Source organism: Myxocyprinus asiaticus, chromosome 10, assembly GCF_019703515.2.
Source record: "Myxocyprinus asiaticus isolate MX2 ecotype Aquarium Trade chromosome 10, UBuf_Myxa_2, whole genome shotgun sequence".
NCBI lineage: Eukaryota > Metazoa > Chordata > Actinopteri > Cypriniformes > Catostomidae > Myxocyprinus > Myxocyprinus asiaticus.
The window spans coordinates 51,818,866-51,843,987 of NC_059353.1; the positions used below are offsets into that span (position 1 = coordinate 51,818,866).

Sequence of the window (25,122 nt, forward strand, 5' to 3'; positions counted from 1 at the left end):
AAAAGCACTGAGACCTGGTAAGGATGTCTGTTTTGTTAAACTCTCATTTCTCTTTTCGGACACTGTTGGTTAAGTTTAGGGTAAAGTTTTAGGTTAGGGAGGTATGTTATATTAAAACCTCCATCTAAAATTCACCTTAAAAACCTCATCTGATTACAACCTCGGTTTTGGCGCCCCCTGCTGGACATTTCACTTGAAAATTGCAGCCAAACGTGATACGAAGCACGTCATTTCAGTTTCGCAAAAATGTTGCAGTGCTCACGTAAATTTCATGAGACCAGGCTGTTATAATGTCAAGCTTTCCAGATTTTTGAGAGGTTTGACTTCTTCCAGCACTTTAAAAAATAAAATTCTCAGTAGAATTCAAATGGGTCGCATCATTTTTGTGGTCTGCCCCGCAATATGGAGGGAACCCCAGTTGACGCTTGCGTGCTCCAGAGATACAGTAGGCCAGAGTGCGTCACTTGCACAAGTTCTGTGATGGCTCGTGCCACAGTCATGCGAAAGCCAGATTTCAATTGCACTGAACAAATGACATTTAAGATGAGAAGCATATTTAGCGCATATGAGTAAAAGTGCAAAACGTGAGATGAATGTCGTTACATTTGCTTTGGCAGAAGAAATTTTGCTTGGGTGGCTGCCTAAAAATGTTCAACGCAAGAAAAACCCTGGTTTAGTTATGTTTGCTTTTACGTTAATTAAAGAAAACTGGCGTTATGGACGGATAGTTCTAAAAGCAGCACTTAAGATAGTAAACCCTAAAAAAAAGTAACTACCAAACTCTCAAACATCATTGTGATATAGAGCTTAAAAATGGATCGAATTATAACTAAAATCACAACATTTCTGTAGGCTTTCAAACAACAAAGGGCTGTGATATAAAATACAGTGAGCATTTAGTGCTTCTGACCGAGTGACGAAGCGGAGTACTGTTTATCCACCTTTTTCCAGTGTTCCACGAATCATAAGGGAAGTCTATTTTCGTATGTTTTGTTTGCCATAAGTTTTTAATGGATAATGAGATGTTTAGCTTATTAAATTGCCAAATACAAAAACATGTGGCTTTAAAGTGCCAATACTTTACCGTACTTGACCGTCTTTTGACAATGCCACACCCAAGTGGGTAGATGACATGAAGCGAGGCCTGAGGTTAGTAACGTTGATATCGTGAACTATTTCGAGTTTTTAGGGTTTAGAGTCAACAACTGCACAAGTTAAGCCTGAACTCATTTTTACTCCAACTTACACTTATAATGCTTGTTTCTCTCCGTCTGGATTAGAGGTCAACCGATAGTGGATTTTGCCGATACCGATAACTAAGGTGGTGGGAAAGGCCGATAACCGATTAATCGGACAGTATTTTTTAAATAAAAATTGTTTTAAAAAAATAAATAAATAAATAGATTTTTGCAGATAACCGATAGTTTCAAAAAGCAACTATCGGCACCGATATATCGGCCTACCTCTAGTCTGGATCGCTCGTTTCTGCAGTTTTTACATTGTTTCTTATGGAGACTGAAACCAGAAAACAGTCATCGATGTAGAGATGAATCTCTTTTGAATGAACTTTGTAAAGAATCGGTTGTATTGACTTGCCTATCTGATTCAATCGTGTCAGAATCTGTAGGACATAAATGGAATGTTCCGAGTTCAACAAGTTCAACTCAATCGAAAGCATTTGTTGAATCGTTTCAGGCCTAACACAACTCTGCATGCTAGACATTGTGTTGTTACCATCACAAATCCGATCAAAACATCCCACCAGAGCTTCATCCCCTTCAAACTTTACCGAACAGACACTGTTCCTGTGTGAAGCTTCACAGGACAGCGAAAGTGCAAATAGATCAAGCGTGTTTATTAGCACTCAGGAAATGGCGTCCACAGGCTTTTTTGGAGTCATGAGTTTGTTTGGTTCTATGTCACAGAGAGATGATCATGATTAACGCCTCTCCTTCAGGCTGTGGCCATACGCTTAAGCCCTAAAGTACACTTTATCCAGTGGCCAAAAGCATCAGCGCTAAGAACTGAATGATTAATGAAACTGTGTCTTTGTTACGTCGTCTGAGGCTTGTGAGAAATCAAAGGCTGAAGGTGGGACAGGTTGCAGTGCACATGAAAAGACACAAAGCTTCACCCACCCGGAGCTACTGGTGCACATCAAGTGTCTTTTTTCTGTCTCTTTGCTTTGCTTTCATAGAAAATCTGACAGACTCTCTGTAATTAAAATCATCAAAAGGTGAAAAGCGTTTGGGCTTCACAGTTAATCCAGGATGCAGACAGCACCCTCCTTTACAGACACCACAAACCACCCCGAGCTCCTCAACACCACCACAGCACATTTTGTTGTCTTTATGAACTGTTCTGTACTTTGGAGCATCATTATACACCTTGCAATATTTCACAGGTAATTCGTTTTGTGAGTTTAAAGTCAATAATCAAAGATGGTGTTGTAATATACTTAAAAATCATTTTTTAGCCAGAGAATATTTAACCAATCCTTTGTTGTCTGTTAAGCAAGCTTTAATGTAAACAGTTGATGCTTCAATGACACAACACTTATTTTCTATTAAACTATTAAAAAATACATTTAAAATGTAATTCACACAAAACAATTACTTGAACACACCTCTTCTGTGATTAGGGCTGTCGATTTAACACATTAATTCAGTGTGATTCATTTTATTAAAGATAACGCATTAAAAAAATCAACGCAATTAATCATGTCCCCGGACCGTAATAAGGGGATTCCTGAGCAATTCAAGCTTGAAGTACCACCTGTTTTCTCCAGGGGGCAGTAAGCAAAACTCCAGCTGTATAGGCAACGTGCAGCTTATACAGAGAACAAACCACACTCATGATTGGCTTATGTTCAATAATATACAAATAAACAATACAATGGATTCTAAAGACACTTTTTGTATTGTATATATATATATATATAAAATAACATTAATATATAATAACATTGTAATTATTTAAATATAACTAATTTATAATTATATATTGAATTATTGTTATTTTAGGGGCTTTATCAGCAAATATTTATAGATGCGATTAATTGCGATTAATTAATCAGCCCACCATGTAATTAATTCAATTAAAAAATTTTATCAATTGACAGCCCTATCTATGATAAAAATATTTGCAATTTCAAGTCATATTGATATTTTTTTTCTGGGGCTTAAAAGTAAAAAAATGTCTTAGTGGTGTAACCGTCCAGAGAAAGTAAAATGTGTAATTAAAAGCTAAGCATTTTTTGAAAAAATAAATGTTGGCATAATTAGTTTGGAATAATCTTCAGTCTTGTACAAAGTAGCTAAAGGAAAAGTAAAGATACCCTTATGGCAATTGACTCAAAGTTAAACTAGCTCATGAGAAAAATACTTAAGTAAAAGTATTAAATTAACTGATATTAAACTACAAGTAAATGGCTTTAAGTTGTGCGGGGTTCCTCTCGTGGTTTTGAATCGTTCAGTCCGCTTTTTGAACCGATTTGACCAATTCAAAAGAATCAAATTCAAAAGATTTGACTCAAACAATTTGTTTGCAAATCGGACATCCCTATCATACAGTTTACAGTATTTGCACTTTGTTACCATACAACTCTGATAATCGTTTAATATTATGTCTTCAAAAAAATAGCAGGGAAACAATTTTGTTTTTAAAATATTGTTAATATTTGTCCACCAAATCAAAGTCAGGTGGTTTAACCAACATGCTGGTTTTCTTAAAAGATCCTCATTCATTTTTAAAACATATCAGATTGACATTTTTTTAAAAGGCACACTTTTTCAAATGGAGTAAACCTAAATAAACTTTGTGATATTCCTGACTCAAAAATTCAAGATAATTTATAATATATATATATATATATATATATATAATGATTACGCTGTGTAAGCTGTCATATTCAAGGAGCAAGGGAAGTATTGTAATACCTTTAATTTAATGGGTTACACCACTTGACATTTTTTCACCGAATGGAACTGCAAAAATAAATGTTTTCAAAACTCTAAATACGCCCCTCGTCTGCAGTTGTTCAAATAGTCAGTTAGTCCCGCCCCTAACTCACCCTATTGGTGGAGCAATGTTGTTGGGGGCGGGTCTAATCGGGTCGCTCAAAACAAACAGGAATTTTCATAGCGCCACAGAGACACAGTGTTTACAGTTTTGTGAAAATGAACCTATGAATGGATTACTTATAGTTGTCTGTGTATTAAGCTGGGATAGAAGAAAGTATTTTATCACTGGAAAAGTTGCATACATCATCTTAAACATTTTTGTAGAATATGTTTTTCAAAAAAGTATGTAACCAACCTAGACACAAAGATTTCTCATTTTTATAACCTCGGACAACAGGTGTCAATGACCCTGATATAAAACTCTTTCACAGTAAAGAATAAAGAAAAATGATAACCTGCTTCCTGTTTCATCAGAACATCTGAACTGAACTGTGGTGTCCTGTGTCATAAATAATAGGGTGACCATACGTCCTCTTTTTCAGACCTTAAAAAAGCATTCAGCTGGGATTTCTAAATTTGCGGAAATGTCCGGGATTCGGCTTTAGTTGCATTATGATGTGCATTTGGTCTAATACTTCATTGTGTGTGCGCGCATATTTGCATTGCTTTAACCCGTCTTTGTAAGTCCCGCCTTCTCGCACACACACAATTGGTCGATTATAAGAGGCTTGCTGCAACTATTGGCCAAATTCCTACCTGTCAATCTCTCCACGAAGGCGTGAAGCGCTGTTGTGTTCGGCATCAAACAGTTGCTTGACAGCAGCAGCAAATGACAGCTGAGTGGAAACAATGCCCAAACGAAAGTGCAAATTTACAGAAGATTTGCACACAAAATTCCCATGCTTTCGTCCAGGTCAAGATCCGTGGGAAGCAGAATGTATGACATGTAAAGCTGGCATTTATGTGTCAGTTGCTAATAAAGGTGCAAGTGATTTAGAAGCACACATTAGCTCTGCCAAGCATAAAGGGTCAGCAAAAGGTGAAAGTTCATCAGCTAAATTAACGGACTAGTTTTTGTGACCAAGTAAAATTATCACATTGCTTCATTTTCATGGCCATTCAAAATAATAGTAATAGTAAATGAAGGTACACTCATGGCATCAAAGATTTTATTTTAGTACATAGACATTCAAAAGAATGTTGGAAATGTTTATTTATTTATATATATTTATGTTATGCTAATAGAGTGTCTTTTTCACTGTATTAATGTTTGCATTCATAGTAACACTGTTTTGAACCCTATTATTCCACCCCACCCCAATTTACTGCCTATTGATCTATCTTTCTATCTATCTGTCTGTCTGTCTGTCTGTCTGTCTGTCTGTCATCTATCTATCTATCTATCTATCTGTCTGTCTGTCTGTCTATCTGCCTGCCTGTCTATCTATCTATCTATCTATCTGTCTGTCTGTCTGTCTGTCTGTCTGTCATCTATCTATCTATCTATCTATCTATCTATCTATCTATCTGTCTGTCATCTATCTATCTATCTATCTGTCTGTCTGTCTGTCATCTATCTATCTATCTATCTGTCTGTCTGTCTGTCTGTCATCTATCTATCTATCTATCTATCTGTCTGTCATCTATCTATCTATCTATCTATCTGTCTGTCTGTCTGTCTATCTGCCTGCCTGTCTATCTATCTATCTATCTGTCTGTCTGTCATCTATCTATCTATCTATCTATCTATCTATCTATCTATCTGTCTGTCATCTATCTATCTATCTATCTGTCTGTCTGTCTGTCATCTATCTATCTATCTATCTGTCTGTCTGTCTGTCTGTCATCTATCTATCTATCTATCTATCTGTCTGTCATCTATCTATCTATCTATCTGTCTGTCTGTCTGTCATCTATCTATCTATCTATCTGTCTGTCTGTCTGTCTGTCATCTATCTATGTATCTATCTATCTGTCTGTCATCTATCTATCTATCTATCTTTCTTTACTATCTTTCTATCACTTTATTTTTAATCTATCACTCTCTATCACTCTCTTTTCTATCTGTCACTTTAGAAACATGCTAACATTGCCTAGCTACATGCTAAAACATGCTAACAATGCCAAATATGCAAGCAACAGCTAGATTCATGCTAAACATGCTAGCAATGCCAGGCTACATGTTAAAACATACAATCAGTGCCTAGCTACATGCTAAAACATGCTAGCAACCCCTTACTACATGTTAACACATGCTATACAAATGCTAGGTACATGCTAAAACATGCTAGCAACACCTGGCTACATGCAAACAAGCTAAGAGCTAACAGCATGCTAGCAACATGCTAGCAGCATGTTAAAACATGCTAACAATGCTTAGAACATGCTAGCAACACATAGCTTCATGCTAAACATGCTAAAACATACTAGAAACACCTAGCAACATGTTAACTAGCTAATTGTTAAACATGCTAACAAAGCCAAGCAAATCCTGGTTGCTGCAACTTCAAACTTTTAAAATTAGTTTAAACTTTTAAAACTAGTTTAAACTTTCAGACAAGGCTTTTTCAAGACAACCTCAAAGTTTGTCTACAAACTTTTCAATCTAGTTTAACTTATTGAACATCTACTTCACAGTCATTTTGACATTTGTCTGTTTGGGTTCACCTCCTATATCATAACTTTGAAAGCTTGACATTTGAAAAAGCAGATTATAGATTCCCAGCTTTCAAGTCTTTCCTTTTGGTGTCTGTTCAGCAGGAAACTTGAGACTAAATCCGCTGTATGCATGTAGGATCATATATTCTTTCTGTACCTTGAGGTGCTGTATGGCCCAATAGCAGCTTCTAAACATGTCCTGATTTTGAATTCAACTTTTCACCCTGTACATCATGACTCGGAGGCAAAGATCTTAAAGAGTTTTGCTGGCGACAGAGCAGGATTCAACAACGACTGAATGGCTTCTTTAGCTTCTCCATATCTGAAATTCCTCTAGAATATCAGGATGTTGGGACTTAAGTATTGCTTCATGATGAAACAGGACATTAACCTAAACATGTTTCTGTCTTTAAAAGACCGAAAATTCCTCACCAAAGTGGAGAAAACAATTGAATGCAAACAAGAACACCACTGAAGCCACATACAACACATTTGCCAAACATTAGGATAATCAGTTTTTTGGGGTCTTAACTCTGAATGTTATCTTGACAAAACCCTTGTCTAAAAGTCTGGAGTTGATTTATGTAGTTTAAAAATGTTTTTTAAAGCTATGTGGTAGCTAGGCAGTTACCAAAGATAGATGGATGTCTAGAAGTCTATGGGATTTTTGGGATATTTGATCATCCGCTACAGAAACAACCGTAAGTCCAATCAGCTTGAAAATATGAAGCCACCCAAGTCTCAACAGGTTGAATGACTGTCCCAATTTTGGTGGATGTAGCTTGAAATCTCTTGGAGTTACAGTGATACATTTTTGTCTCAGTTTAGGGATTTTGACAAAGGAAACTACACACAAACGTTTTCATTGAGGTAAGAAGTTATTTCTATCAGACATGAACCTGCTTGTAAGGACTGGATTTGTCTTCATCCAGTGAAGAACATTAGCTTTCTACAGAAGTCATGTAATAAAGAGACCCTGTTATAACGATTGTTTACACTGTCTGTCCTCTACAAAATGGTCATCTTTACCTACAGACCTATTAGAGGAATACAATGTAAAACAGATGCTCACAACTAAACTAAATGGACAAACGTCAAAATACAAGAATCCTGTTTTATTGTACAGTTTGTTTAATTCACAGTGGAAATGAAAAACGGGAAGTATACCATGTGAAGTCCCACTTTACACTAGAGGTAGACCAATATACTGTATATCGGTTTTACTGATTAATCGGTGCCGATAGTTGCTTTTTGGAACTACCAGTTATCTGCAAAAATCTAATTGCTGATAGTTTTTTCATCATTTCAAAATAAGAGCCCCAGGCTTGTTTATACTTAAAAGTCCCACGTCATGCACCAAATCTTCATTTTTTCTGGTTATTATTGGGATTTTGATTGAACAATAAACCACATCTGGGATTTTATTCATTTTGGACTTTCTGTGCCTGCCATAGTAAGGAAAGAATGAGACATTTTTTGACGTTCTGTAAAGTGATTTTAAAAACTATCAGGCAATTAATTGGTTATCAACCTCTCCCACCACCGTAGTTATCAGTATCGGCAAAATCCACTATCGGTTGAATCTACTCTACACGTCTTAGTCTCATTTCCTTACTGGTTTGTGCTTTTGGAAAAGCTATTTCCTAATCTGACAACAACAGAAAACAAAGATGTTCTTCCTCGTGTGTAAAGAATTGAAGACTTTGAAGTGCAACAACAAGGTCTCTCTCGCAGCTAAATCAGAAAAGAGCTGTTTTTCTTTCTCTCCTTCCGTTTTGATATAAACAGCAGGAATGATAAGCCAGTTTACTTTGGTTCTGAGAGTTTGGGTTTCCCCCACAAACGCACATGACGTTCATTGTTGACATTAAAGCTCTTTGTATGTCTGTAATTGCTCACAATCAGGCCCACACAAAAAATACACACGCAGAACTCCACAGAACCGGAACGGCCATCGTTCACAAAGTTCTACACATTCCCTCACTCCTTGCATGAAGAATGTAGTACTCTCAGCTCTGTTAAGTGCTTTTTCCCCCCATGATTGAATACATTACATAGATTGTTCTCCAAAATCAGTGCAGAAAATGTGTACTCTGCTTTACTAATAAGAATTCACCATTGTTGTACTGGGCATTCTGCACTGTTTTTTAATCTCTTAAACTCTGGTGCATTTTTTTTTTTTCAGACTCAAATATAAAAGCTCACCATTCACACATACTGTGGAATAATTGCAACAAAAAAAATGTGTCTTATTTTTCAGTGAACCCCCCAAATAAAAAATAAAAAAATAGACTCCAATTATTCATAAATAATACGGTACGTGGGGGCCTGGGTAACTCAGCAAATAAAGACGCTGACTATCACGCTTGGTGTTGCAAGTTCGAATCCAGGGCGTGCTGATTGACTCCAGCCAGGTCTCCTAAGCAACCAGTTGGCCCGGTTGCTAGGGTGGGTAGAGTCACGTTGGGTTAACTTCAAATATATAATGTTGTTCTCGCCCTCGGTGGGGCGCGTGGTGAGTTATGTGTGGATACCGCGGAGAACAGCGTGAAGCCTCCACATGCGCTAGGTCTCCGTGGTAATGTGCTCAACAAGCCATGTGATAAGATGTGCGGATTGATGGTCTCAGACATGGAGACAACTGAGATTCATCCTCCACCACCCGGATTGAGTCACTACGCCACCACGAGGACTTAGAGCACGTTGGGAATTGGGCATGCCAAATTGGGGAGAAAAGTGGAGAAAATCATAAAAAAACAAATAAAAAAAAACAATAAAAAATAATACTGTACGTGTTTATAATCTTATGATAAACACATGTTTTTGTTGAAAAAACAAATTTTTTGTTGTTGTCCTAAATTTGTAAGCATGTAATTCTGTTCACTCTATCTCACTTTGAAAAGTCTCATTTTATTCCACTAGGTGGAAGAAAGCACTAGAAAAAATATTTTTTCTCTATCACATTCCATCACAATATAAAGATCAGAAATGTAGGTGGCGCTCTAACGCATTTTAGCCCTCACAGATGTGCTCGTCCATAGACATTCGGTCTAATTTTCAATTCAAGCACCACCCTCATTATTTCATTGAATATCTCGGCACTAATTTTCAATGCGAAGATTTTGAGGGCTTATTTTGTTATTTTAAGTAACATAAATGCAGAAGTGATGGTTATCTCTGAAAAGCTCAGATTCTAAGCTTTCAAATGATACCTCATATGCCTGACTTATGTATACAGACTTTAACGTTTTAAGCGTATACCTTTTTCGCGATATAACGCTCCCATAGGCGGGTCCATAAACTTTAAGGGGTTAATCGTTGTACACATGCAGACTGCTCTTTGACCGTTGTGTCTCACTGTTTTTATTTCAGCATACTTTTGAACTGTATACAGTTAAAAAAAGTTAAAAACTCATGTTCTGTTCCATTCTACTGCTCTCCGTCGAGCTGCATGCGAACACAAGAACGCATCCTGTGTGAACGCCCCCTTAAGAAATGAATCTGATTGTTGTCCAGTGAACCATAATTATGCAGAGCTTCCTTAATACCGTCTAGTCAACTGATTGTTCAGTCAACCCAACTACTAGTCAATTTTGAAAATATGTAGTCTGAACTCTGGATAACAGCATCTGCTAAATGATTAAATGTAAATTCGGTTAACACTGTTGCCTTTGTCTTCTTCACTGGTGGATTTATCATGCTCAGCTTGTCAGTATTTTCTGTAAGGCTGCTTTGGAACAATATTTTTATTATTATTATACAACTAAATGTAATTAAATACTGTATAATGTAAAGTCATACACTATGAGGATGTCTTGAGAAGGAATGGATGAGTCTCTTTGACTTTATCTCCCAGGCAAAGTGATTGTGTGAAGAAGGTTTCATTTCTGTTTAAGCGTTTGTAATTGAATTGGACGGGCCATTACTGCAGTAATAATATCCTGAGCTTAACCCGTCCCCCAGGAACAGATATTTCAGGGCTGTTAATGATAAGAATAATGATACTCTGTGTATTTATCTTAGATTATGTGGTCGTTATAAGATGAATAACCTCGGGCGGCAAGTCTGCGGTCGTCTTTCAAACAGAGGCAAGCCTGGACGCGCTGTCGCAGTGCTTGTGTTTGGAGTGGAGCTGCTCTTCAAATGTCGCGCGGTGCATTCCAGCCCAGGAGAGGCAGAACGTGGCGCTCATAGAGAAAAGCACTCGATCTGGACTGTGATGAAAGCGTTTTGGGCATGTGTGCTCGTTTTGTCAGATAATGAGCAGGGGGCTCAGTCATTTGGCAGTCAATGCATTTCCTGCAAAAATAACTATATGTTCTTCAAGTTTTCTCTCCCTTCATCCTCTCTGATGAAACAGCACTGAGGGGTTTGTAACAGAACACATTTTTTTCTTTCCGTGTGTTTGTTTTTCTCAAGAATTTCGTGCATTGGAGAAAGGTGGCCCAATAAGTGCCTGATTGGCTGGTATTGTTAGGTTGGTTTTGCACTGCTTGGCTTGTTTTAGTTAATACAGCCTGGCTTCCTTCAAATGTGAAGATGGTAAAATAATTTCTCGTTTCCCAGCTTTATATCCAGAGACAATTCTAAGTAAGCCATTTGTTGGTTGATAGTGACTCTGTATCTGTATTTATGTCTCATTTTCCAGTAAAAATACCTTAAACATTCTTAAAACAAGGTACTTGAGAATCAAAATTGGCATAAGATATTAAGTCTTGTTTTCAGAGAAATCTAACACAATTTGGTGGAGTTTATGCTAATGGTGTAAGCAAAATAAACTTGTTTCCCCTTTAAATCAAGTTTGATTTTATTACCCCATATGCAAATAGTTTTCTCTTGTTATAAGCATAAACGTTACTACATTTTGTTAGATTTCTCAAAAAACAAGAAAAGAGGGGCAGATTCACAAAAGTCTGCCGGCAGGCTTATCCCCGCCTCTCTAGGGCTGGGGAGGGGGATGAGGGGAGGGAAAAACAAAACAAAACAAAAAAGAGGAGAAGGAAAGGGCAAGGCGGAGTGACAGTGAGAGAGAGGAGAGAGAGAAAAAAAACTTGCTCGCCGGTTCCCAGACAGGAACTCCTCCGCCCCTGGCAGCGGCTCCACCTCTCCAGGTGGCTGGCAGCGAGCCCCTCCTCCCTTCGTCCAGGCGGCCGGCAGCAACTCATCCGTCCACCGGTGGATAGCTGTGGCTGCTCCTTTGGGCGGACGGCAGTGGCGAGGACTCCACGACAGCGCATCCCTCCTTCCCGGGCTTCGGCACCAATGTAACGAGGTTCAATGGGAAAGGAGGAGGTGGGAACCAGCTGAACAACCAAAATAATATTATAATAGGAACTTAAACAAAAAGACACAAAACATAAATGCACACATGGCAGCTGCGTGTGGCTCTCTCTCTCCCGAACTGCGCATCCCACTGCACTTATCCCTCTCCTTGGCTGATTAGCCCGATTGGGGGCCGGGCGTGCATAGGCACAGCCCGGCCCCGCCCTCCTCCTCGTCACAATAAACAAGAGCTGTAATGAAACCAAACTTTAGTGTATCGTTTATTCAATATACGAAAGGTAGTGGATAAATAGGCTCACTTGTCTTTCTGAACGAGGAGCTGCAACAGGTAATTTCATTGTGAAAACGTTGTCCTTATAACATTATTTGCAGTAGTTTTATCTGCCTCAAAAGCACAGGCATATCTGCCCTGACCCTTTTCTCAAATTCGTCCAATGGGATTGAAGCAGTGCACGTGTACTGTGCGTAAACAAAATTGGCATGTGCACGACCGCACGTAACTTCGCTTTGCTGAGGCCAGGCGAAGGCTTCAATGATATCACTTTGTGTGCACGAACGCTCATGAACAAGCGGCTGCGTTGAGGATAAACCAGGCTTAACCCCCTGCAATCTATTTTAGTAGGTGCAATCAGCACTGAAATTGCGCTGTCTTGATTATTTAATTGAAGTCATTGTCATTCCTTTCCACGCAAACACGCCTCGTTTCTATGTAAATTAGGATCAGTGCAGATTGTGCTTCATTCACAAAAATTGCCTGCCGTTAATTTAGATCATGCTATTAACGCCAATAAAAGTGGTCAGTAAAATGAATTTTATTTAAAAGAGATGTCTGTGAACATTTTCAACTGATCATATCAGCAAGATCAGAATTGCTTGCAAATTGCGATTTTGTGGGCACGTTTGCACCGTTGCCTGATCTGCATAATTCCTTTAGTGAATCGGGCACTAAACGAGACTTCACGTGCAAAGAAACGGTGCTTTTACCGGCTGCTATTCATTCTTAGTGAATTCCCCCCTTAGTACGCTATCTTATGCCATTCTGCTTCTAAAGTCATTTTTTCTTGTTTTAAGGATGTTTCGATATTTTCACTAGAAAATATTTTTTTCAGTGAATTGGTGATTCGGTTCTAATCCTGATTTTGCAGCACAACAGTGAAAAAATAAACTGTTCCTGTGTTGATGAGCCTAGATAGAAAGAGAATGGTGTAGTTTTGAAACAAGGACCGTTCGTTCCGATGGTGAAAACTGCTTATTAACTCAACAGAAGAGTTTGGGTGGGATTTCATGACCAAAGGCGGAGTGTTCGTGAAACCTGTTTAGAAACAGCCATTATTTTTGCAATTCCATTAAGTGAAACTAGTGGTGCAGAAATTACACACATCAGTTTACACAAGGGAAACCAAACTATGACTTAAGAAGGTCATAAATGTGTATCTTTCTGCCTTGAACCCGTATGATAAATGATCAGTCTCCTAACAATGCCGTTTTTGTCATTTTTGTTATCTCAAGAGACAAGCTCAGTTTAACTACACAAATCTGTTGTTTACTGTTCTTATCAACGTTTACGTATTTGGAACTTTGTGTTTACATGTATTTTTTTCAGTGTATATTAAAACCAACTGTTGTAATCCAAGCATAGCTTTCCCACATAGAGAGAATAATCATAGGGGCTATTCCGCTAAAGCTTTTGGTACACTATGCTGCTCTCAGATCAGTGGTGTTGATGCGGGTGACATTTCTAGAGTTTAAATGACAGTGGTACCCCTATAAAACATGTTAAACTTCTTTGGTTCACCAAACATTAGACATTAGTGCAGTGAACGGATGAGTTTCACACATTTCAGCAGTGTTTCTCAATCAGAATTGTCCACAATTGCCTTTTGCATTCAATACTGCTCACCATGTGGCAGGGAGTGTTTATTTAAACAATTAAAAAAGACAGAAAGAGCCAATTGTTTTAAAAGAATAGGTGCAACGCTGGAAATCGTGACATTAGCATGTCTTAAAGATGGTTTCAAACATCACAACAATATAAGAGAAATCTTATGGTATACTCAGAAATTAGGACTAGGTTGTAGGCAAACTTAAAGGATTAGTTCACCCAAAAATGTAAATTCAGTCATTGTTTACTCACCCCTGTGTTGTTATAACACTATATGACTTTCTTTCTTTTTCTGAACACAAAGGGAGAAATTGTGAGTAAATGTTGTGCTCAGTGATGTCATATAGTGGCAGTTTATGGTGACCACCTCTTCAAGCTTCAAAAGAACACAAAAGTATAATTCAGAAGTCTAATAAATTATTCCATGAGACTCATGATTGTTATGAAAGCATACGATAAGATTTGATGAGAAACAAACTGATATCTAATGTATTATTTAGTGAAAATGTTCACTGACCGTTGATCTCCTGTGTGTGTTCATGATAGGACACGAGAGCAACAGTTCACACAACCCCCTCGCGTCATTGGGGCGTTCAAGAGAAAACTCATTTTGTTTATCTAAAAACAGTTCCTCCACAGTGATAGTGACAACAGAACACAACACAGCTGCACACAAAACAGAGAACAGAACTTACTAAATATGTCTGAAGAGTTTGTAGTCCAAGAATTGATGCATTTCTATGCCCAGCCTTATTTTTTACATTTTTGGAACCGTGCCAGTTCACGGTGGACGCAGTTACCCGCGCAATGCCGAAAATAGAAAACAAGCGATCGATAGAATGTACCGTTGCTCGTCACTGCTGGTTTGGACAAAAACTCTGATTACCAAAGAAAATATACACTATATTGCCAAAAGTATTTGCTCATCTGCCTTTAGACGCATATGAACTTAAGTGACATCCCATTCTTAATCCATAGGGTTTAATATGACGTCGGCCCACCCTTTGCAGCTATAACAGCTTCAACTCTTCTGGGAAGGCTTTCCACAAGGTTTAGGAGTGTGTTTATGGGAATTTTTGACCATTCTTCCAGAAGCGCATTTGTGAGGTCAGACACTGATGTTGGACGAGAAGGCCTGGCTCACAGTCTTCGCTCTAATTCATCCCAAAGGTGCTCTATCGGGTTGAGGTCAGGACTCTGTGCAGGCCAGTCAAGTTCTTCCACACCAAACTCGCTCATCCATGTCTTTATGGACCTTGCTTTGTGCACTGGTGCGCAGTCATGCTGGAACAGGAAGGGGCCATCCCCAAACTGTTCCCACAAAGTTGGGAGCATGGAATTGTCCAAAATCTCTTGGTATGATGAAGCATTCAGAGTTCCTTTCACTGGAACTAAGGGGCCAAGCCCAGCTCCTGAAAAACAACCCCGCACCATAATCCCCCCTCCACCAAACTTCACAGTTGGCACAATGCAGTCAGACAAGTACCGTTCTCCTGGCAACCGCCAAACCCAGACTCGTCCATCAGATTGCCAGATAGAGAAGCGTGATTCGTCACTCCAGAGAACGCGTCTCCACTGCTCTAGAGTCCAGTGGCGGCGTGCTTTACACCACTGCATCCGACGCTTTGCATTGCACTTGGTGATGTATGGCTTGGATGCAGCTGCTCGGCCATGGAAACCATTCCATGAAGCTCTCTACGCACTGTTCTTGAGCTAATCTGAAGGCCACATGAACTTTGGAGGTCTGTAGCGATTGACTCTGCAGAAAGTTGGCGACCTCTGCGCACTATGCGCCTCAGCATCCGCTGACCCCGCTCTGTCATTTTACGTGGCCTACCACTTCATGGCTGAGTTGCTGTCATTCCCAATCGCTTCCACTTTGTTATAATACCACTGACAGTTGACGGTGGAATATTTAGTAGCGAGGAAATTTCACGACTGGACTTGTTGCACAGGTCGCATCCTATCGCAGTACCACGCTGGAATTCACTGAGCTCCTGAGAGCGGCCCATTCTTTCACAAATGTTTGTAGAAGCAGTCTGCATGCCTAGGTGCTTCATTTTATACACCTGTGGCCGTGGAAGTGATTGGAACACCTGAATTCAGTTATTTGGATGGGTGAGCGAATACTTATGGCAATATAGTGTACCTTTTATCACGTGTCATTTACCGTCAGGTTAGGATACAGTGTGACTGTGGCGTCCTGTAGCCTCCTCTATGTTCTTTCAAAAAAATAAGGCTGGGCATAGAAATGCATCAATTCTTGGACTACAAACTCTTCAGACATGTTTAGTAAGTTCTGTTCTCTGCTTTGTGTAGCTGTGTTGTGTTCTGTTGTCACTATCACTGTGGAGGACCTATTTTTAGATAAACAAAACGAGTTTTCTCTTGAACGCCCCAATGTCGCGAGGGGGCTGTGTGAACTGTTGCTCTCATGCCGTATCATGAACACACACAGGAGATCAACGGTCAGTGAATATTTTCACTAAATAATACATTCGATTTCAGTTTGTTTCTCATCAAATCTTATCGTATGCTTTCATAACAATCATGAGTCTCATGGAATAATTTATTAGACTTCTGAATTATACTTTTGTGTTCTTTTGAAGCTTGAAGAGGTGGTCACCATAAACTACCATTGTATGACATCACTGTGCACAACATTTATTCACAATTTCTCCCTTTGTGTTCAGAAAAAGAAAGAAAGTCATATAGAGTTATAACAACACAGGGGTGAGTAAACAATGAGTGGGTGAACTAATCCTTTATGTACTATAGTGATTAGCAAATTAAAAATTCTCTATTTATTATCAGCAACATAGGCTCAACGAATAGCATGAGTTTGTGGGCGTGACAACCAGTTTTTCTAACCAATGGAAGACGGAGAAGGTTTTAGGTAATCTGTTTAGACAGTAATTACTTTTGGAACTCCGTTTGGTGATGCTAGTGGTGCATAAATTAGACACCTCCGCTTTAATGTTGTGTAGCACAGTTATGTTTGATTTTATTATGAATAGGACCACACAAAAAAACTGCAGTGGCCGAGTGCCAGTCACTTATTCCTGAATATGGACCAACAATAATAACACAAGACAACTGATTATCTGATCACCCTCCAGTAACTCTTTTTCTAGTGCTTGTGTCACATTTACTTCACACAGAAGTGTTGTTTTAGTGCCCCGAAGGCAAATGTCAGTCTCTGGTCTATTAGTCAGTGTTTTATGGGAGTGACTTTTATGAGAATGTTGCTGTCTCTCTGTCTCTCGTTGGCTGTTTAAAGGGATAGTTCACCCAAACATGAAAATTCTCTCATCATTTACTCACCCTCATGCCGTTCCAGATATGTATGACTTCCTTTCTTCTGCAGAACACAAATGAAGATTTTTAGAAGAATATTTCAGCTCTGTAGGTCCATACAATGCAAGTGAATGGTGACCAGAAATTTGAAGCTTCAAAAAGCACATAAAGGCAGCATAAAAGTAATTCATACGACTCCAGTGGTTTAATTCATGTCTTCAGAAGTTATATGATAGGTGTGAGTCAGAAACAGATCAATATTTAAGTCCTTTTTTACTATAAATCTCCACTTTCAAACAGCTCTCCTATGTGATCTCTCCTAAAGCCTCGTTCACACCTGCAGCGACTTTGTCACTTGATGTCGCTAGTCTCGAATGGGCGTTCCAACTTTTGTCGCATTAACGTTATAGGTGGACCGCACAACTGGACATATCTTTAGAAAATCTGATCATAGATGAGATGTACTGCCGATAAAACTATGATATTATTATTCAACAAGAAAGCAGTTCTCTTGTCTCTAAAAATGCACATTCTGCTGTTGAAAGTGTTTTTATATAAACTGCAGCAGTGCTCAATGCATGTAAGTTTTGGACACGGTTTTCCACGCATGATTGTTTTATTATATCCATGTATATGGTTACAGACAAATGATACTGAACAGTGAAATCCCTCACAACATGCATTCGACACCAGTATCTCACAGGAGACGGATAACATGAGCTCCTGTCTCGACTCTCATCGGTAGTCGCTCCAGAATGTCTCTCTTCATTTGCATAAAGTTAAACTTAAACTTTGTCGTGTCGCTTGCCACTCCCACATCTTGTCACCAAGGGTCTCTGTCGCTCGTGTCGTCAGAAGTCGCCATGCTCTCATTGAAAATTAATGGCATTCTGTCACTTTGTCAGTGTGAACGGGCTTAAGTTTGAGTTCTTCTTTTGTTTTTGGCATTTCGCATTCTTCATGCATATCGCCCCCTACTTTACTGGGAAGGGAGGAGAACTGATAGTAAAAAAGGACTTAAATATTGATCTGTTTCTCACCCACACCTATCATATCACTTCTGAAGACATGGATTAAACCACTGGAGTCATATGGAGTACTTTTATGCTGCCTTTATGTGCTTTATGGAGCGTCAAAATTCTGGTCACCATTCACTTGCATTGTATGGACCTACAGAGCTGAAATATCCTTCTAAAAATCTTCATTTGTGTTCTGCAGAAGAAAGAAAGTCATACACATCTGGAACGGCATGAGGGTGAATAAATGATGAGAGAATTTTCATTTTTGAGTGAACTATTTCTTTAGTTTTTGATATCGCATTCTGTTTTACTTGGAGGTGTAAAATGCAACTGTTGTGATGTTTGAAGATGTTGATAATAAAGTCGTTATTTACAAGTGTTTGATATAACCCCCACAGGCATTAAAAAACCTTCCTTTATTAAACTTTCATCCAGTCTAAAATAGATCATTATTTTTATTAACAAACATAGAAATATCTCACTTTAGCACTGTTCTGCGAGCCAATTGTTTTGAGTGATGATGGATTAATTAATGCTGAAGAGAAGTACGCTGTCATAAAAGATCTCTGCAGCACGTTCGTGTAAGTGATGTTGTCTGTGCGTGAGGATGTTTAATCGCAATGTGATTTTTCACGACTGTCAAATTGCAATAAATCTATTAGCACTGCAGTATTTAAAATAAATGTGGTTTAAGAACATTAGATAAATCAAGCACTGATCCGATGACTGTTTGTATTGTGTTAGCTGCAAATTCACAATCTCACCTAGTGTGATGTTTTTATTAATGCAGTTTCCAATAAATCTGACTGTATATACTGTTTGTCTTCAATCTAATGTTGGCAAAACTTCATGAGACAATGTTTTTTAGTGCAAATATGAAACTAAATACTAAATGTGTATGCATGCATGCATGCTCAGCATCGCTGTTAGAAATAAAGCACTGTATGACATGCAGTCACATGTGTTACATGCATCCCCTTTCTTCCCACAATTCACCAGTTTTCACGCATGCGATCATGTCTTTCTCTGCTCACAGACCTGCTGAGGTGAAGACACAAACATGGGCCAGAACGGAGGACGAGCACAATCATGTGTCCTGTGTTTTCTGCTGGTAAGTCCTGCGCTATTCACCTGCATCCTACTGACACCAAAAACAATAGAGAATATTGAGCTGTCAGAAGCAATAAACATGGAAATTTGATCAAAAAACACAATTCTTGTAAAAGGCATGTTTGCAGACTTTTTAGAGGCATACTGTACATGCAATCCAATAATTGATCCTAAATATATATTAAATAAAATATAACATATTTCATTTATTCACTATTTTATGTCTCATTTGTATCTCACGCATATGAAGTCAAGTCATTTTTTTTTGTATATCACTTTTCACAACACACATCGTTTCAAAGCAGCTTTACAGAAGATCATGCATTAACAGAAGATAAAACTAATATCTATAAAGTCTTTGAGTCATGATTGTGTAGTTTGATTATATATGATTTTAAATTGTGTATAAAATTAAATAATAATTGTATTTATAACCCCAGTGAGCAAGCTGAAGGTGACTGTAGGAAGGAACACAAAACTTCATAAGATGTTGATTAATGGAGAAAAATAACTTTGGGAGAAACCAGACTCACTGTGGGGGTCAGTTCCCCTCTGACTAACATCATGAATATAATGACAATATTACTTATTTATGTGCAGTGCAGGTTATTGATTAATTATTAAACTAAGTAAGTGTTAAGGGTCAGTGTTTAAACAGATTTTGTAAGAAATGTAAGATTAATGACTAATGTCTTTGAAGTTCATCCTGGATTAACTGCAGAAGTTCACATAGATACAATGTCCTTTGTTAGTTGGCTGATGACGGCTTTTGTTGGCAATTAAATGATAGTCTATATATTCCATTATAAGAGTGTAGTCCATCAATATACAAAGGTGATGCAGGCAGAGATCAGTGAGGTGCATTGTGGGGGTTCGTGGGGTCCATCCTAAATCCAAGGTTCAGGCAGTGGCATATGAAGTATCCCATGTCTTATGGTTGGAGTTGGCATCAGTTCATCCTCTGAAGTCTGAAGTGATGTCTGTCTGGCACCGGCTGCATTTAGTCGTCATTATGGAGCTGGATCTGGCCGGCTCTGGTGATATGAATCCTGAAGTTGAGACAGGGATACAAATACAATAATATTAGTGTAGATGCCATTAAATTTATTGCACAGTTATAGATCATGATCAATGTTTTTGGTTTCTGGTTCCAGCAAACCTAACTAAAGCAGCCTAATTGTGAATTGATGGATAAATTAGGTGATCTGGCTAAATAGATGAGTCTTTAGTCTAGACTTAAACTGAGTGAGTGTGTCTGCATCTCGAACAGTGTTAGGGAGATTACTATTCCATAGTTTAGGAGCCAAATATGAAAAGGATCTACCTCCTTTTGTGGATTTTTATATTCTAGGAACTATTAACAAGCCAGAATTTTGTGATCGTAATGAACGTGATGGAATATAGCGTGGTAGAAGGTCACTTAAGTACTGTGGAGCTAGACCATTCAAAGCTTTGAACATAGTTAACAGAATTTAAAAATTAATGTGAAATTTAACAGGTAGCCAATGTAATGATGATAAAATGGGGCTAATATGATCACGTTTCTTGGTTCTAGTCAGAACACTGGCAGCTGCATTTTGAAACCAACCCATCCTCCCAGTAATGCATTACAATAATCTAGTCTTGAGATCATGAACGCATGAATTCGTTTTTCAGCATCAGCAACAGAGAGCATGTGTCGTAATTTAGGGTGGAAGAATGCTGTTCTACAAACATTGGAAATTTGATTTTCAAAGGACAGATTGGTATCAAATATAACACCTAAGTTCTTCGCTGTTGAAGATGATGTAACAGTACATCCATCGAGAGTCAAATTATATTTTAGCGGCTTATTTTTAGAGGTTTTTGGTCCAATAATTAGTACCTCTGTTTTGTCAGAATTAATTAGAAGGAAATTTCTGGCCATCCAGTCTTTGATTTCATTGATACACTCTGCTAATTTGGAGAATTGTGAAACTTTGTTGGGTTTCGAAGAAATATAAAGTTGGGTATCGTCGGCATAACAGTGGAAACTTATTCCACGATTCCTGATAATATCTCCCAGGGGAAGCATATATAAGTAGAAAAGCAGACGCCCTAAAACTGATCCCTGTGGCACTCCATACTTTTGTTTGATTTGACAATTCCTCATTTGCATAGACAAAGTGGTAGCGGTCTGCTATATAGGGCCTAAACCATGCTAATGCAAGTCCACAAATGCCAACATAATTCTTCAGCCTATTCAAGAGAATGTCGTGATCTATCGTGTCGATTGCAGCACTAAGATCTAAAAGCACTAGAAGTGAAATGCAGCCGCGATCAGATGATAAGAGCAAGTCATTTGTAACTCTGATAAGTGCAGTCTCTGTACTGTGATGGGGCCTAAATCCTGACTGAAATTGTATACATATAACATAGTTGGGATGACACTACCTTTTCTAGTATTTTCGACATAAACAGGAGATTTGAAATCGGTCTGTAATTTTCCAGGATCAAGTTGTGGCTTCTTAATAAGCGGTTTGATAACTGCCATTTTAAAGTTTCTTGGGACATGTCCTGTGGATAGTAAGGAGTTAATAATATTAAGAAGAGGTTCTGAGATTACTGGGAATACCTCTTTTAAGAGCTTAGTTGGTATTGGATCTAACATACATGTTGTCGCTTTTGATGTTTTGATAAGTTTTGTTAGCTCTTCATGGCCTGAAGTTCCTCGTGAGGAAAATTATGAGACACTGTGACAGATGATTGCATAATTCCAATTTTATTTCTGATTAATTCAATTTTATCAGTAAAGAAATTCATGAAGTCATTACTATTGTGCTGGGACAGAATATCTGGTTCAGTTGAGGCTTTATTCCTAACCAATTTAGCCACAGTACTGAATAAACACCTAGGATTGTTGTGGTTATTTTCTATGAGTTTGCTAAAATATGCTGGCCTGGCAGCTTTTAGTTCCTGTCTGTAGCTACAGACACTATCCTTCCATGCACCGCGAAATACTTCTAATTTTGTATTCTTCCACTTGCACTCCATTTTCTGAGCTGCTCTCTTGGGAGCATGAGTGTGATCATTGTACCATGGTGCGGGGCTTTTTTCTTTAATTTTATGTAATCGAAGGGGAGCAACACTATCAAGAGTGCTAGAGATGACTGTATTTATATTTTCTATTATTTTCTGTAAGTTCTTCTAAACTTTTGGATTTACTGAGTGTATGAGATAAATCTGGAAGATTATTAGTGAAGCTATCTTTAGTGGTCAAAAGAATTGCTCTACCTGAACGATAGCGTGGTGTAGATTGAGTAACATTAGCTGATCGCAGCAAACAAGAGATGAAGTAATGATCTGAGATGTCATCGCTCTGCGGCAGAATTTCCATAGTATCAATATTAACTCCATATGACAGAATTAAATCTAGCGTATGATTATGGCGATGAGTTGGTCCTGTCACATTTTGTCTGACTCCAAGAGAGTAGCTGAGAATATCGATAAATGCTAATCCCAATGTGTTATTTTCATTATCTATGTCAATGTTGAAGTCACCAACAAGTAAAGCTCTATCTACATGAACTACTAGATCTGATTAATTAGCAAATTCACCAAGGAAATCAGAATATGGCCTGAGTGATCTATATACTGTAGCAAGGGCAAAAGACAATAGAGATTTTTTAATTGTATCTGACGGTGTTACATTAAACATTATTAGTTCAAAAGACTTAAATTTATATCCTGTCCTCAGAGTAACACTAAAAACTTCACTGTAAATTGTAGCAACACCTCCTCCTCGACCCTTCAGACGAGGCTCATGATTATAACAATAACCTGGGGGAGTAGATTCATTTAAACTAATATATTCATCCGGTTTAAGCCAGGTTTCAGTCAAACAGAGTGCATCCAAATTATGATCTGTAATCATTTAATTTACAATTAGTGCTTTGGTAGAAAGAGATCTAATGTTTAGTAGCCCTACCTTTATATGATGTTTATCTTCAATTTCTTTTTTGGTTATTTTCAAGTTTGACCTTAATCGTATTTTTTTTAAATGATTTAGTGAGGGTGTTTGGTAGTTTGGGGAACAGACACAGTCTCTATATGATATCTAGGTGATACAGTCTCTATGTGTTGTAGTTTATGTGACCTGTGTGATGTCTCAAGGCAGCTAGCAGACATTCGGTTTAGCCAGTTTGTCTGCTTCTTGACCTGGGCCCCAGTTTGACAAATACTATCACTATTAAGACTATGAGCCAAATTACTAGAAAGGAGAGCGGCATGTATATCCGATGCCAAGATAAAGCTCAACTTCCAGTTTTGCGCTGACATCAATAACAGTAATGATAATGCATCCAATAACTTTTGTGATGTTTCATATCAGACTTTCTACTATGTGGAAATTGAAAACATCTCAGGATGAGGAGTGACAGCAAAAGAGAGTCGTTTTTTGTATAGAATAAGAAACCTAATTAATACAGTCGGGGCTACACAGTTTTCATTCGCCCCTGTTAAAACTACAATGACCCAAACACTGACAGCAGTTGATCTGATCATGGGAAGTTTTGCCAGACGACGTTGAAGAGCAACTACAAAGGTGTCTTTGAGCGGAGCGAGTCATGTTAATCTGTTTCTGAATCTGTCTCCGTCACTCTCACCCACCTTCATTCATGTTTGCGACACAAAATCTATCTGGCAGCGCTCCCAGAACTTTATTTCTCCAAGCAGTCTCTTAATGATAGGCTTTTAATTCCCTTTCCAAAAGTCAGGAGATGTTCAAAGACGTTTGGTGCTACTGAGACACAGTGAGGAGGAGATGTCTGTAATCCCACTTATTACAGTAAAATCAACAGTTATTTTTTTCAATTGAGCCTTTGTTAAAAAAGAAAACTACTGCCACTTGATAATGTTTCTATTTTTACTCCCCATTACTCCACAATTTTACCTCATTTGTTCTTGTTTTAAGCATAAATCTAACAAAACATAGTGAGGTTTATGTTTAAAACAAGACAAAACTATTCGTCAGTGAGGAAAGAAACATATTCTCTGAAAATAAGTCTTAATATCTTATACAAATTTGCTTCTAAATATCCTGTTTTTAGGATGTATAGGTAATTTGGTAACACTTTCTACGAAGCACATTTTTATAAAGTCATTATAATGCATTCATGATGTCTCATAATATGTTATGACTTCTCACACATAATTGTAACTACAGTTATAATACATTATAATATTTGGTAACACTTTATAATAACTACATGGTATAAAGGATTTGTAAAGCATTAGTTTATAGTTAATTGATCATTTATAAATTATTGTTCCTACATTAATAATACATTAATAAGCTACATATAAATAGTATGTTATTTGTTTATATTCACTTTAGCCAATCATTTATTATTGTTTAATAAGTTCATATATAGAGTGTTTTTTTATCATAAACAACTTGTTAATCATACCTAACTGATGTATTTTAGTTGATGGTGGTAAAGAAGTGTTGATGAGGACATTAAGAAAGCATAAATTCATAGTTAATAAAGATATTGAATATGTAATGAACTGGATACACATTTCTGCTTAATTATTGTGTTTATTAATGTTTTAGGAACACTTACTATTAAATAAATTAATGTTAACCCTCCTATTGCGTTCAGGTCATTTTTGACCCAGTAGAGGTCAATCATAATTTTTTTAAAACCACATAGTTTTTTGTTCGGGAAACAAACTTTGTGACTTTGTCAAGACTACCAAAATGAACAGGATGACATTTTTTTTTTTTTCAGATTTTCAGAAGAAATTATTTAAAAGATATAACAATTTTTATACAATTGTTATATCTTTGGTGTTCCCAGGTCAATTTCGACCTGTAATTGTGTTGTGTAGTTGTTTTGATGTTGAAATGTATTTGGTTGTGTAGATTTTGACTACTGAGTTGAACTTGTTT

General features: G+C 37.8%; 2 protein-coding genes across 2 annotated transcripts in view; both read left to right on the forward strand.

Annotated features, from left to right (window-relative positions):
• LOC127446978 (neuroligin-4, X-linked-like) overlaps nt 1-25,122 on the forward strand; it is a 760,753-nt gene that overhangs the window by 656,997 nt on the left and 78,634 nt on the right. The window lies entirely within an intron of this gene.
• LOC127446994 (tumor necrosis factor receptor superfamily member EDAR-like) overlaps nt 1-25,122 on the forward strand; it is a 73,689-nt gene that overhangs the window by 2,420 nt on the left and 46,147 nt on the right. The window contains exon 2 of the mRNA XM_051708417.1: nt 19,138-19,212. Coding sequence (XP_051564377.1) covers nt 19,162-19,212 — 51 coding nt within the window. The 5' untranslated portion in view covers nt 19,138-19,161. The remainder of the gene's footprint in view (nt 1-19,137; nt 19,213-25,122) is intronic.